The sequence below is a fragment of the Scylla paramamosain genome, chromosome 3, assembly GCF_035594125.1.
Source record: "Scylla paramamosain isolate STU-SP2022 chromosome 3, ASM3559412v1, whole genome shotgun sequence".
Lineage (NCBI taxonomy): Eukaryota > Metazoa > Arthropoda > Malacostraca > Decapoda > Portunidae > Scylla > Scylla paramamosain.
In genome coordinates, this window is record NC_087153.1 from 23,501,511 (window position 1) to 23,516,510 (window position 15,000).

Genomic DNA, 15,000 nt, shown 5'->3' on the forward strand with positions numbered 1-15,000 from the left:
TTTTGACTACAGCTTAGGACCCTTTTAGGGAACTGGCATTTCAGTGGGCTTTTTTTTATTTATTGGATTTTTGATGCCCTTGGCCAGTGTCCTTCCTACATAAACACACACACACACACACACACACACACACACACACACACACACACACACACACACACACACACACACACACACACATATATATATATATATATATATATATATATATATATATATATATATATATATATATATATATATATATATATATATATATATATATATATATATATATATTATTGCAGCGTTTCACCTTCACAGAAGGCATCATTAAGCAAAAAAAAAAAAATCTAAAAATAAGTACCTTTGTACTTATTTTTATCTTTCTTTTTTTTTCTTTAGCCTGATGATGCCTTCTGTGAAGACGAAATGCTGCAGTAAATGAAGAAGGAAATCTGGTGTGTCCCTGCTTACCTCATATATATATATATATATATATATATATATATATATATATATATATATATATATATATATATATATATATATATATATATATATATATATATATATATATGAGGTATATGCGGCAGGACCAGCAGCAGCAGCAACAGCAGCAGCAGAGCGGCAACAACAACAACAACAACAACAAGAACAACAACAACAACAGTAGTAGTAGTAGTAGTAGTAGTAGTAGTAGTAGTAGTAACTGCAGTAGTAGTAATAGTAGCAGTAGTAGTACTAATAGTAGCAGTAGTAGTAGCAGTAGGAGGAGGAGGAGGAGGAGGAGGAGGAGGAGGGGGAGGAGGAGGAGGAGGAGGCAGTAGACACCTGCCGAAACAATAATTACTCCCTCTAAAGACAATTCTCTTCCTTCACACAAAACTATATCTACCTAATTACATACACACCCTTCACTCAAAATTCTAAATTATATATGGCGACTCCTACACCGGCCCCAGAGTTCCCATCTAGGAAGGAGACCAAGGATGTTCCCAGGTCGGACTGCTCTTCTGGTAACGATCTTAAGTGTCTTGACACCCCGTTCAACTTTTTTTTTCATTAACTTCTGCAACATTCATGGCCTTAGATCTAATCTTTAATCTGTAGAACACCACCTCTCCTCTACTAAATCTCATCTTCTTTACCTCACTGAAACACAGGTGTCTGAGGCAATTGACAGTACCCTTTTACTGTTCCCTCCTACTTTCTCTATCCTCATTTCCACTCCAAAGCTGGATGTTGCATTTATGTAGGCAATGACTTAACTTGTTCTCGTGCCCACGCTCTTGAATCTTCCATCATTTGGCTATGACTCAAGAGTCACTCTCAAACTAAATTTATATGTGATGTATACCTCCCACCTAAATCCTCTGACTATAAGAATTCTTTGGCTACTTAAGTTCAAAAGTGGAGCACACTCTGACTCTTCTACTCGTATTTTGCAGAGATCTCTATTCTTGAAGACTTTAAAGTATACCACTAGATTTGGCTTTCCTCTCCCTTCACTGACCATCCTGGTGAACTAGCCTTTTAACCTAGAGCAACTGGTACAACACCTTATTCGTATTCCTGACCATCTTGAAAATGCGCCCAACATTCTTGATCTTTTCCTAACCTCTAATCCTGCTTATGCTGTCACCCTGTCTTTTCCGTTTGATCCCTTCGATCACAACCTCATATCTGTATGTTGTCCTCTCTCCCCCTCGGGATCCTACAAAGTGGAGATGCTTCTGGTGTTTTGCCTCTGCTAATAAGAGGTATAATTCTGATTTTTTTTTTTTTTTGGGGGGGGAGAAAGACTACTGCTTCCATGTCAGAGACTTGTCTCTGTTATACTGAGCGCATAACAGAGGTGACAATGTCTGGCATGGGGATGAACATCCCTCACTTTTCTCTTGACCTAAACCTTCCAACCCTTTTCTCATGCTATACCTGATAAAGAGATGGCACACAAAATGTACTTGACCCTTCCTACACCTGAATCTCATGCACTTTATATTTCTGCCTGGAATCATGCCAAGTCTGTTCTCCAGATAGTCAAAAATTCCTTCATTAATAGAGTGTCAAAATCTTTCAAGATCTAATTTCCCTCATGACTTCTAGCACCTAGCCGAAAACATCTCCAATAACTGCTTCTTCATCTTTCCCTCCTTTATTTCAACATGATGGCACCATTGGAGATAGATAGGCTAAAAGGAGATAGATAGGCTAAAAAAGTTCAAGTCACCAGGACCTGATGAAATATATCCCAGAGTACTGAAGGAATGTAAAAAGATTATTAGTGAGCCGTTAGTTTCTGTCTTTAGGAAATCACTGGAGTTGGGTGAGGTACCAGTAATGTGGAGGCAGGCTAATGTAGTACCCATCTTTAAGAAAGGGGATAAAACTTTAGCGTCTAATTATAGACCTGTCAGCTTAACTTCAGTTGTAGGTAAAATGTTAGAGTCAATAATAGCCAGGAACATTAGGGAACATTTAGACAAACATAACTTGATAAATCAGTCACAGCATGGCTTCACGAAGGGGAAGTCTTGCCTGACAAACTTGTTAAGTTTTTACAGTAAGGTGTACGAGGCAGTAGATAATGGTGATAGTTATGATATCTTATATCTGGACTTTAGTAAAGCATTCGACAAGGTGCCCCATCAAAGGCTCCTGAAAAAGGTTAGGGCGCACGGGATAGATGGGAAGGTGTTAGGTTGGATAGGGTCATGGCTTGGTAACAGGCGACAGAGAGTGCTAATAAACGGCTCGAAATCCGAGTGGGGTCATGTCATTAGTGGGGTGCCACAGGGATCAGTATTAGGGCCATTATTATTTCTAATATATATCAATGACTTGGATAGTGGAATTAGTAGCGATGTTAGTAAATTTGCAGATGACACAAAGATAGGTAGATTAATTAGGTCAGAAGCGGATGCCATCGCCTTGCAGACAGACTTAGATAGAATGAATGAATGGACGGATAGATGGCAAATGCAATTTAATATCAATAAATGCAAAGTGCTTAGCGTAGGTAGAGGAAACCCACACAATAGGTACACATTAAACACCCAAACTCTGGTAGGTACAGGGTACGAGAAAGATTTAGGAGTTATAGTTAGCTCTGAACTCCGTCTAGGGAAACAATGCATAGAAGCCAGAAACAAGGCAAATAGGGTACTAGGATTCATTTTTAGGAGTGTTAAAAGTAGAAGGCCGGAAGTAATATTAAAGTTATACTTGGCGCTGGTCAGACCTCATCTAGACTACGCTGTGCAGTTCTGGTCCCCACATTACAGGAAAGATATAGGTCTATTACAATCAGTACAGAGGAGAATGACTAAAAGGATACAGGGGATGAGGAGTATTCCTTACGAAGCGAGGTTGAAGCGGTTAAATTTACATTCTCTAGAGAGACGTAGGTTAAGAGGGGACCTGATAGAAGTCTTTAAGTGGTATAAGGGTTATAACAAGGGAGATGTAAGCAAAATTCTTAGGATCAGCAACCAGGGTAGAACAAGAAATAGCAGGTTCAAGCTTGAAAAATTTAGGTTTAGGAAGGAGATAGGAAAAAATTGGTTCTCAAATAGAGTGGTAGATGAGTGGAACGGACTCAGTAATCATGTAGTTAGTGCTAGGACACTAGAGAGCTTTAAGAGAAGATTAGACAAGTTTATGGATGGGGATAACAGATGGAAATAGGTAGGAGTGTTTCATACAGGGACTGCCACGTGTAAGCCTGGTCGCTTCTTGCAGCTTCCCTCATTTCGTATGTTCTTATGTTCTTATTGCCATCTCACCTTCTTCTAAAGCTGAACTCTAAGCTCATCCTTTGCTAAAACTCTACATTAGATGATTCAGGACTTGTTCCTTCTTCTTCTCCACACTCCTACTACTTCATGCTATCCATTAAGATCCTTCCCAGTGATGTTTTCCATGCCCTTGCCAACCTTAACCCTCTTAAGACTTATGGCCCTGATGAGTATTTCCTATTGTTCTCCAAAACTGCACCTTACATAGTCAGACCCTTTCAACTCTGTCTCTCATCATCTATCGTTCCTTCTTGTCGGAAACTGGCCTATATTCAGCCTGTTCCTAAAAAAGGGTGACCGTTTTAATCCCTCAAACTGCTATTGCTTTAATTTTCTGCCTCTCTAAAGATTTTAATGTATCTGCAACAGGAAGATTCTTAAACATCTATAACTTCACAACTTTTTGATGTTTCCATAGACATATCAAAACCTTTTAACATAGTCTGGCACAAAGCTTTGATTTCCAGATTACCCCCTCATGGTTTCTATCCTTCTCTCTATAACTTCATCTCAAGTTTCCTTTTTGACCGTTCTATTGCTGTTGTGGTAGATGATCACTGCTCTTCTCCCAAATCTATTAACAGTGGGGTTCCTTAGGGTTCTGTCCTGCCCTGCACTCTCTTCCTATTATTCATCAATAATTTTATAAACCAAACTTCTTGTCCTATCCACTCCTATGTTGGTGCACCACCATGCACTTTTCCATGTGTTTTCGAAAACATCTAACGCTTTAGGAAGTAAACAGTTCATGCAGGGTAGCCATCGAACGCCTGACTTCTGATCTTTTTAAAATTTCTGATTGGGGCAGAGCAAACTTGGTATTGTTCAATGCCTCAAAAACTCAATTCCTCCATCTATCAACTCGACACAACCTTCCAGACAACTATCCCCTCTTCTTCAATGACATTCAACTGTCCCCCTCTTCTACACTGAACATCCTCGGTCTGTCCTTTACTTATAATCTGAACTGGAAACTTCACATCTCATCTCTAGCTAAAACAGCTTCTACGAAGTTAGGTGTTCTGAGACGTCTCCGCCAGTTTTTTTTTCACCGCCCCCCAGCTGCTAACTCTGTACAAGGGCCTTATCCGTCCATGTATGGAGTATGCTTCACATGTCTAGGGGGGTTCCACTCATACTGCTCTTCTAGACAGGGTGGAATCAAAAGCTTTTCGTCTCATCAACTCCTCTCTTCTAACATTACGGCAGTGAGAGAGAGGCTGAAGACAGTCAGTCTTCAGCCTCTCTTTCACTGCCGTAATGTTGCATATCTAGCTGTCTTCTACCGATATTTTCATGCTAACTGCTCTTCTGATCTTGCTAACTGCATGCTTCCCCTCCTTCTGCGGCCTCGCTGCACAAGACTTTCTTCTTTCTCTCATCCCTATTCTGTCCACCTCTCTAACGCAAGAGTTAACCAGTATTTTCAATCATTCATCCCTTTCTCTGGTAAACTCTGGAACTCCCTGCCTGCTTCTGTATTTCCACCTTCCTATGACTTGAATTCCTTCAAGAGGGAGGTTTCAAGACACTTATTCATCAATTTTTGACCACTGCTTTGACCCTTTAATGGGACTGGCATTTCAGTGGGCATTTTTTTTATTAGATTTTTGATGCCCTTGGCCAGTGTCCTTCCTACATAAAAAAAAAAAAAAAGACATCTAACCCCCTCTTCTTCGGTTACACTTAACTGCCTCCTTCTTCTACACTGAACATTCTCAGTCTGTTCTTTACTTATGATTTAAACTGTAAATTTCACATCTCATCTCTAGCTAAACAGCTTCTATGAAGTTAGGTGTTCTGAGTCGTTGTTTCCGCCAGTTTTTCTCACCCTTCCCCACAGCTGCTAACTTTGTACAAGGGCCTTATCCATTTATGTATGGAGTTTGCTTCCCATGCATGGGGTGAGGGGGTTCCACTCATATCGCTCTTTTAGACAGGGTGGAATAAACAGCTTTTCGTCTTAATAACTCCTCTCCTCTAACTGACTCTTCAGCCTCTCTCTCATCGCCGCAATCTCTTGCTATTCTCTATTGCTATCTTCATGCTAACTACCCTCCTGATCTTGCTAATTGCATGCCTCCCCTCCTCCCACGGTCTCGCTGCACAAGACTTTCTTCTTTTTCTCACCCCTATTCTGTTCACTTCTCTAATTCAGGAGTTAATCAGTATTCTAAAATAATTCATCCCTTTCTCTGGTAAACTCAGGAACTCCCTTCCTGCTTCTGTATTTCGTTCCTCCTATCTATCTATCTATCTATATCTATATCTATCTATCTATCTATCTATCTATCTATCTATCTATCTATCTATATATATATATATATATATATATATATATATATATATATATATATATATATATATATATATATATATATATATATATATATATATATATATATATATATATATATATATATATATATATATATATATATATATATTACTGACGAGGGATTTTCTATGGGAAAAAACGAATGCTAAAATTAAATGCCTGGGGGAAATGAACAACAGGAGAGATGGATGAGGATGGATGAAAACGAAAGAGGAGAAGGAGGGAGATAAAGGAGGTCGAGGAGGAGGAGAAGGAGGGGAAAAAAATATCCTTCAGAAGATGTGTGGTATACTAATAATATTATTGAAGGTATGCGAAAGAAAGTGACAAAGAAAAAAAAATATTAGGAATGAGGATGAGGATTGACTGAACATACTCGTATGAGAGACAATAAATGAGAAGTGATGATTAAACTGAAATGAAATTAAATAAGATATGTATTGGTGGAGAGAGAGAGAGAGAGAGAGAGAGAGAGAGAGAGAGAGAGAGAGAGAGAGAGAGAGAGAGAGAGAGAGAGAGAGAGAGAGAGAGAGAGAGAGAGAGAGAGAATGATGAATGCTAACATACCTGGTGGGCACACAGTTATGTAGGAGAGGTGCAGTGTCCAGGTGAAGAAGGCAGCTGCTCCAGTAACCAAGTACAACCACTCCCCACCCATCACCTCGTACATCACGCCGCCCACGAAACTGGCGCCCGCGTATCCTGCCGCCAAGAGTTCTGTGTAATTTATTATCCACAATGTCTCATATAGACAACATCCGTCAGTTGCTTCTTCATCGTCATTAAATATCATTAGCGTTTTTACTTTTGTCATAATCATACCGCTAATCATGGTTATAGTGAAACCAGACTAACTTGATACTCGGGGTGCTTGCTGTACTTCTCCGCGCTGTGCCACCTCAACCCTGGAGCGACCTGACCTGACAATGGCCAGCAGAGGGCGACCTGAGGTATTCACATGTCAAGGAGACTGGGGTGGCAGTGTCGCATGGCTTATATGCTTTACCAAGTGTACCAGAAGATATACAGCGTCGTTGTTCCATCATCAAATCGAAAGCCATTAAAAAAAAAAAAACATGCCGCCGTATATAACAACTCATAATTGTACAATAATGAAGGCAAAGGATAACAGTATGAGCGAAAGAGAGAGGTGTTCATATGTCTTTCAACTGTGAACGTGATTCCAATGTGGGACAGGAACAGCCAACACTCCGAGTACCAAGTTAGTCTGGTCCCCAATATAGTATCCTCTGTAATACTACGTAGAGTTGTTATTATCTATACTCACTCAAAGAGATCACGCTCATGCTCATTCGTCTCTGCCCCTACCTCGTATGTCCAAGGAAATGTACGGTAATCTAACGTAAGAAAACTGGTTTCTTTGACTCGGACTACTACTACTACTACTACTACTACTACTACTACTACTACTACTGCTACTACTACTACTACTACTACTACTACTACTACTATCATAGATGGGCACCCCATGCACAAAAAAGTACCGTCACAACTAGCACCGTTACTACAAAATTAATTAACTTGATCTATATTAATTTTTGTATCAATATTATAATCATATTTAGTGAAAGCACTGGTCATTATATGAGCAGAATCGAAGTATGTATAAAGAGTGTGTATCAGTAGAATATGTATCAAACTGAATGTCCACCCCATCCCGCCCGTTATTAGGAAGAGTTATTGTGTTTCAGACAGCCACACCTTACCGCCTGACCCTGGTCACCTCCAGCGACCCAGCCTTACCACATTCTTGACCTGACCTCACCTGAAGGATTCACTTACTCTTTGGTCTTGACATTCCGTAGGTATGACAACATAGCATAGTTAGTCCCCATAGAATATCAAACTTTTGGTGTATGACAGAAGGATTCCAGATGCCATTCATGATCGGCATATAGCATATGACAGATCACATGAAATTATGAGAAAATGCCATAAGTATGTCAAATATCTCATCCCTGTGAAGAAAGTCGAAAACTGGGCCAGAAGACAACATGCATGACTAATCGATTTTCTTTTTCTTTTTTTTTATCACAATGCACGAAAATTGATAAATAAATTGTAGCATCAGTACCAAGAAGCGACAAAATTTGCTTAATAGTACATGCTGAAAACAAGTTGTCACTACTGCTATGAGTACTCAAATTCGGTAGTGTAATTTGGTACTACCCACCACTATTCCACTCACACATACCCAGAGTGCCGTAGCAGACGCCCACTACACTCTGAACGGTGGTGGAGTAACCACGTGGGGCGAGGGAGGAGGCGTGGACAACAATAGCGGTATAACCTAGGCCAAAGCAGGGTCCGTTGATCATTTCGACGAGCGCAGTGACCCAAAGTACGCCCAAGTGACTCGCAGCGGCCAGACCAAGCAGCCTCAGCGAGTACAGGAAGAGCACGGTACTAATTACCTTCTGGGCTCCAAATCGCCGCATGAACCAGTCTGAGGAGAGGGGAACAAGGGAGGATGGAGGTTAACATGGTCTTCCTTTAATCTTTTAAATTTCATAAGATAACGCTACTAGAGCAAATCAAAGAAAAGATGACTACTCTCTCTCTCTCTCTCTCTCTCTCTCTCTCTCTCTCTCTCTCTCTCTCTCTCTCTCTCTCTCTCTCTCTCTGACAGAATACAACATCCTAATTTTGAAGTGGTCAACTTATTTGATGCCTCTTGGCAATTGCTTGTTTTTTTTCTTTACAGCCCATGATTTTCTCACATCCTGCTCACTTGCCTCATCGAACTCACCACAAAGGAACATGCAAGGAATGGCTGAGAGAGCCTGTACCAACAGTGTGAGACCCTGCACCATGTTAACGTGCTGACCTGATGTACCCATACGCTCAGCGATGTCCTCTTGTAGCCTGGCGGAGGAGACGAAAGATATGAGGTGAATGTAGATACTTGCATCATGGAGCTGTTGGTATTAAACTAATACTTAAGTGAATTATTTAATAAAAGCCATCTCCAATAAAAAAAAAAAAAAGACCATGTGGTTATAATGAATGTTTCATTATGTATCACTTAGTTTAGAAATAAGAATCTGATGAAGGAGAATGGGTATTTTATAGATGAAACTTAAAAACTGTTATGAAGATTTTATTTACGACATATCATTAGTAAGGGGCACTCTTCCAAAGTGGTATAAGAAACAAAAATTGATGGAGCACGCAAGAAAACTGAGGATAATAGAGCATATGAGGGTAAAAATAGAAGGAAAGTCTCTGTACATAGGGAAAGGATCTCCAGGCTGTACAATAGTTGTGTGTCTCAATATGAGATCGAATTAATTGAAGCTGATTGTAGGTTATTGAAAATTCTAAAGCAGATATGTTTAGTGATTATTGTTGAGTGTCATTTTCTCTTTGTAATGTTTGACCACGTGAATAAGTTTTTGGGTGTCCTTGAGTATCAGAAAGTGGGAATGTGTGAGAAACCTTCAGTACTTTATTTTTTTTATTTATTTTTTTTTTTTATCTTTAGTGTTATACGTTCCGTCTGAAAGTGGTGGTAGTGGTGGTGGTGGTGGTGCTTTTTACTTGTACATTAAGTAGCAACTTCAGTTTACTTGTACAGTACGTAGCAGCTTTACTTAAATTATACGTAACAGCTTGAGTTTCAGCATCAAGTTACTCATTTCGTGTAATCTCATTATATACTACAAGCTGGGAACACTCTCACCACCCAGTGACAGACGCAAAATGCATATGACGAAAATGAGGAAGAAAATGACTCGGGTATGATTACAAACACGTGGAAGAAACATAGAGGAGTTGGCGAAATGGGAAGTCAGAAGAAAATAAATTAATGAGTGAATAAATAAATAAATAAATAAAAGGATGAGATAATGCACGAGAAGGAGGAGGAGGAGGTGGTGGTGGTGGTGGTAGTGGTGGAGGAGGAGGAGGTGGTGGTGTGGTGGTAGTGGTGGAGGAGGAGGAGGAGGAGGAGGAAGGTTGGTGGTGTGCATTGCATGTTTTATTGTTATAATAAAGTATAATAAATTATTTTTCCTGTTTCGTAGGACACATACAAAAAGAAAAAAAAAATACAAGCTAATTTTTGTTTATCATAAATTTTGTTTATCATAAATATTTTTTAAAGCATAAAAGCTTTAAAAAATAAATTATTTATGATAAACAAAAATTGGAAGCAAGTAAGTAAATAAATAAATAAATAAATAAATAAATAAATAAATAAATAAGCAAAAAAATAAATGAATTACTAAGATAAAATAAAATAATATGTTTACCATTTTTCTAGCACAATCAACAAAACTTAATGTGTGATTCTTTCGTTTCTATCAAAAGTTATCGGCAAAATACAAGGTCGAGGTCGAAACACTAAAAGCGGAAGGCGTCACTGGTCTTCTTTCCTTGAGTGCATCCGTCTCACGGCAAAAAAATATATAAATAAATAAATAAATAAATAAATAGATAAAAAAAAAATAAAATAAAATAAAATGAAAAAGTAAAAATTTAATTAAATTAAATAGATAAATAAATAAATAAATAAATAAATATATATAAATAAATTCTTCTCAGTGAAGTACTTGGGTCATATACTATAACACATTAGTGTATATCTTTACCGTTGTAAATTGTTTGTTCCTGAGATACTGGTTTTTATTAAATTTTTCGTTAAGGTAGGTTAGGTTTAGTTGGTTAGGTTTGGTTAAGTTAGGTTTAGTTAGATTTAATTAGGTCAGATTTGGCTAGGTTCAGTTTAGTTTAGTTAGGTTTAGTTAAGCTCCATTTTTTTTTTTTTTTAAGTCTCATGCGTATATATATATATATATATATATATATATATATATATATATATATATATATATATATATATATATATATATATATATATATATATATATATATATATATATATATATATATATATATATATATATATATATATATATATATATATATATATATATATTTGCTGTGGAATTTTTTTTTCTATGTAACTGGCCAAGGGAAACAAAACTGGTGGAAAAAAAATCCACCTAGGCGCCAGTCCCAAAAGAAACATCAAAAGAATCATCGAAAATTGAAGGATAAGTGTCTTGAAACCTCCCTCTTGAAAGAGTTCAAGTCATAGGAAAGAGGAAACGCAGAAGCAGGCAAGGAGTTCCAGAGTTTACCAGAAAAAGGGATAAATGATCGAGAATACTGGTTAACTCTTGCATTAGAGAGATGGACAGAATAAGGATGTAAGAAAGAATAAAGTCTTGTGTAGTGAGGCCGTGGGAGATGGGAAAACATGCAGTTAGCAAGATGAGAAGAGCAGTTAGCATGAAAATAGCGGTAAAAGATAGCAAGAGATGCATTATTGTGGCAATGAGAAAGAGGCTGAAGACAGTCAGTTAGAGGAGAGGAACTGATAAAACGAAAGCCTTTTAATTTCACCTTGACAAAAGTAGTAGTATGAGTGGAAACCATCCCCCCTGCCTACTTGTGAAGCATACTCCATACATGGGCGGAAAAAGACCTTGTACAGAGTTAGCAGCTAGGGGGTTGAGAAAAATTGGCAGAGAACAGAACACCTAACTTCATAGAAGCTGTTTTAGCTAGAGATGAAATGTTAAGTTTCCAGTTTAGATTATAAGTAAAGGACAGACTGAGGATGTTCATTGTAGAAGATGGGGACAGTTGAGTGTTATCAAAGAAGAGGGTATAGTTGTCTGGAGGATTGTGTCATATTGATAGATGGAGAAATTGTGTTTTTTTGAGGCATTGAACAATACTAAGTTTGCTCTGCCCCAATCAGAAATTTTAAAGAGATCAGAAGTCGGGCGTTCTGTGGCTTCCCTGCGTGAATTGTTTACCTCCTGAAAGGTTGGACATCTATGAAAAGACGCGAAAAAGAGAAGGGTGGTATCATCAACGTAGAAGTAAATAGGACAAGAAGTTTGATTTAGAGGATCATTGATGAATGATCCTCTAAGAGAGAGTGGGTGCCAGGACAAAACCCTGAAGAACACCACTGTTAATAGATTTAGGAGAAGAACAGTGACCGTCTACCATAGCAGCAATAGAACGGTCAGACAGCATACTAGATGAAATTGCATAGAGAAGGATAGATCCCGTAGAAAGGTAATTTAGAAATCAAAGCTTTGTGCCAAACTCTATCAAAAGCTTTTCATATGTCTAAGGCAAAAGCAAAAGTTTCACCGAAATCTTGAAAAGAAGATGAACAAGACTTAGTAAGGAAAACCAGATCACCAGTAGAGCGATCTTGTTGGAATCCATACTGGCGATCAGATAGAAGGTTGTGAAATGATAGATGTTTAAGAATCTTCTTGTTGAAGATAGTTTCAAAAACTTAAGATGAGCAGGAAATTAAAGCAATAGGACGGTAGTTTGAGGGATCAGAACGGTCACCCTTTTTAGGAACATGCTGAATGTAGGCAAACTTCCAGCAAGAAGAAAAGGTAGATGTTGATAGACCAAGTTGAAAGAGTTTGACTAGTCAAGGTGCAAACATGAAGGCATAGTTTCGGAGAACAGCAGGAGGGACCCAATTAGGTCTATAAGCCTTCTGAGGGTTTAGGCCAGCGAGGGCATGAAAAACATCACAGCAAAGGATTTAAATGGGTAGCATGAAGTAGTCAGAGGGTGAAGAAGAGGGAGGAATAAGCCCTGAATCATCCAAGGTACAGTTTTTAGCAAGGGTCTGAGCGAAGAATTCAGCTTTAGAAATACAAGAGATGGCAGTGGTGCCATCAGGTTGAAATAAAGGAGGAAATGATGAAGAAGCAAAGTTATTGGAGATATTTTTAAGTAGTTGCCAGAAGTCATGAGTGGAGTTGGATCTTGAAAGATTTTGACATTTTCTATTAATGAAGTTTTTGGTTAGTTGAATAACAGACCTGGCATTAGATTCAGGTGATGGAGAGCTCAAGTACCCTTTGTGGACCACCTATATACCATGTAAAGCATGAGAACAGGTTGTGTTAAACCAAGGTTTGAAAGGTTTAGGTCGAGAAAAAGAGTAAGAAAAGTACTTCATGCCAGACATTATCACTTTTGTTATGTGCTCAGCACACAGAGACAGGTCACTGACACGGAAGGAGGAATTGGAACAATAGGGCAAGATACAGATATGAAACTGTGATCAGAGAACCCCAACAGAGACAGTAGGGTGACAGCATAAGCAGAAGGATTAGAGGTTAGGAAAAGGTCAAGAGTGTTGGGCGTATTTCCAAGACGGTTAGGAATACGAGTAGGGTATTGCACCAGTTGCTCTAGGTCGTGGAGGACAGCAAAGTTAAAGGCTAGTTCACCAGGATGATGGTTAGTGAAGGGAAAGGAAGGCCTTGAAGTCTCCAAGAATGAATGGAGATCTCAGCAAAAGGGAAGAGAATCAGAATGTGCTCCACTTTGGAAGTTAAGTTGTCAAAGAATTTCTTATAATCAAAGGAGTTAAGTGAGAGGTATACAGCACAGATCAATTTAGTTTGAGAGTGATTCTGTAGTCATAGCCAGATGGTGGAAAACTCGAAAGATTCAAGAGTGTGGGCACGAGAGCAGGTTAAGTCAGTGCGCACATAGACGCAACATCCAGCTTTGGATTGAAAAATGAGGATAGAGAAAGTAGGAGGGAACAGAAAAGGAGCTACTGTCAGTTGCCTCAGACACCTGTGTTTCAGTGAAGAAAAAGATGAGGTTTAGGAAAGGAGGGATGGTGTTCTACAGACTGAAAATTTGATTTTAGACCATGAATGTTTCAGAAGTTAATGAAGAAAAATTTGAGGGCAGTGTCAAAACACTTAGGGGCAATACCAGAAGAGCAGTCCTCCCTGGGGACATGTGTGGTCCCCTCCCCGGATGACGACTCCAAGGTTGGCTAGTGTAGGAGTCGCCATGATAATTTTGAATTTTGAGTGAAGGGTCTGTGTAATTAGATGCATGTAGTTTTGTGTGAAGGAAGAGAGTTGTCTTTAGAGGGCAAGCTGTGACTGCCCCCCTTGTGTTGTAAGACACAAAGGGAAACGTTCAGTGAGGTCACAACTGGGTTTAATGATAGGTTCACAGTACCCCCTGATACAGTGCTGGGAGTAATTATCGTTTCGGCAGGTGTCTACTGGCTCCTCACTAGATTCATTTAAAGCACATCAAAATCTATCAGAAAGATGTAGTTTCGTCTGAAAATGTTAGACTGGTGCACTTTTATATGTAAATGTATCCTCAAAACTAGGCTTTCTTTGTGAATCTTCATTCGGATCCAAAGTGTGTATTTGGGCATGAAATGCTTTGAAATAAACCAGAAATTAATGTAGACATATAATCATATCAGAATAACTCTCATCACAAAAATAAGTTTAGATGAATATACTTGTATAAGCCATTTTTGTGTCAGGATATACTGCATTGTTGTCAAGATGGGATAGAAAGGAGAAGTGGGTTATAGCCGAGTAGCACAAACGTACGTAGTTGAAAGCCACAAGATTATTTGCACATGCATGGCTGATGTTAATAAAATAAAAACTGGTAGCTTTCAGTACACTCAGGTATATCAATCAAAAGTTGCCTCTTATCGAAAGTTACCTTGCAGATCTTGATTTCTTTGTCGCTTGTTATGTTATACATTGTTATAGCGTGGAGCATTTCCAATATAAGCATCACTCTACAAGTCTTCCTTATACAATCCACCATATCAATAATATTATCTAAGCATAAGGATTAGAAGATCCATTCTTATCTGAATATGCCCGGAATGAGTATTCTTTGAGTATGATTTTTGTCAGAAATGTATTTAATGACAAGATTATGACAAAATGAGAAAAAAGCGTAATTGAACCTCTTTTATCTTCATAATAATGCCGGATATTTTCTTGAGTTTCATATTTAAAGACTGAG

At 38.5% G+C, this 15,000-nt stretch overlaps 1 protein-coding gene across 4 annotated transcripts in view; it reads right to left on the bottom strand.

Annotated features, from left to right (window-relative positions):
- LOC135093042 (vacuolar protein sorting-associated protein 54-like) overlaps nucleotides 1-15,000 on the bottom strand; it is a 351,426-nt gene that overhangs the window by 2,322 nt on the left and 334,104 nt on the right. For 2 of the 4 annotated variants that reach the window (XM_063991923.1, XM_063991915.1), the window contains exons 28-30: nucleotides 8,888-9,003; nucleotides 8,333-8,584; nucleotides 6,685-6,819 (exon numbers count right to left, since the gene is read on the bottom strand). In XM_063991923.1, the coding sequence (XP_063847993.1) occupies nucleotides 6,685-6,819; nucleotides 8,333-8,584; nucleotides 8,888-9,003 (503 nt within the window). Of the gene's footprint in view, nucleotides 1-6,684; nucleotides 6,820-8,332; nucleotides 8,585-8,887; nucleotides 9,004-15,000 lie in introns of those variants that run through there. The other 2 variants (XM_063991929.1, XR_010263179.1) reach the window with 2 other exon arrangements.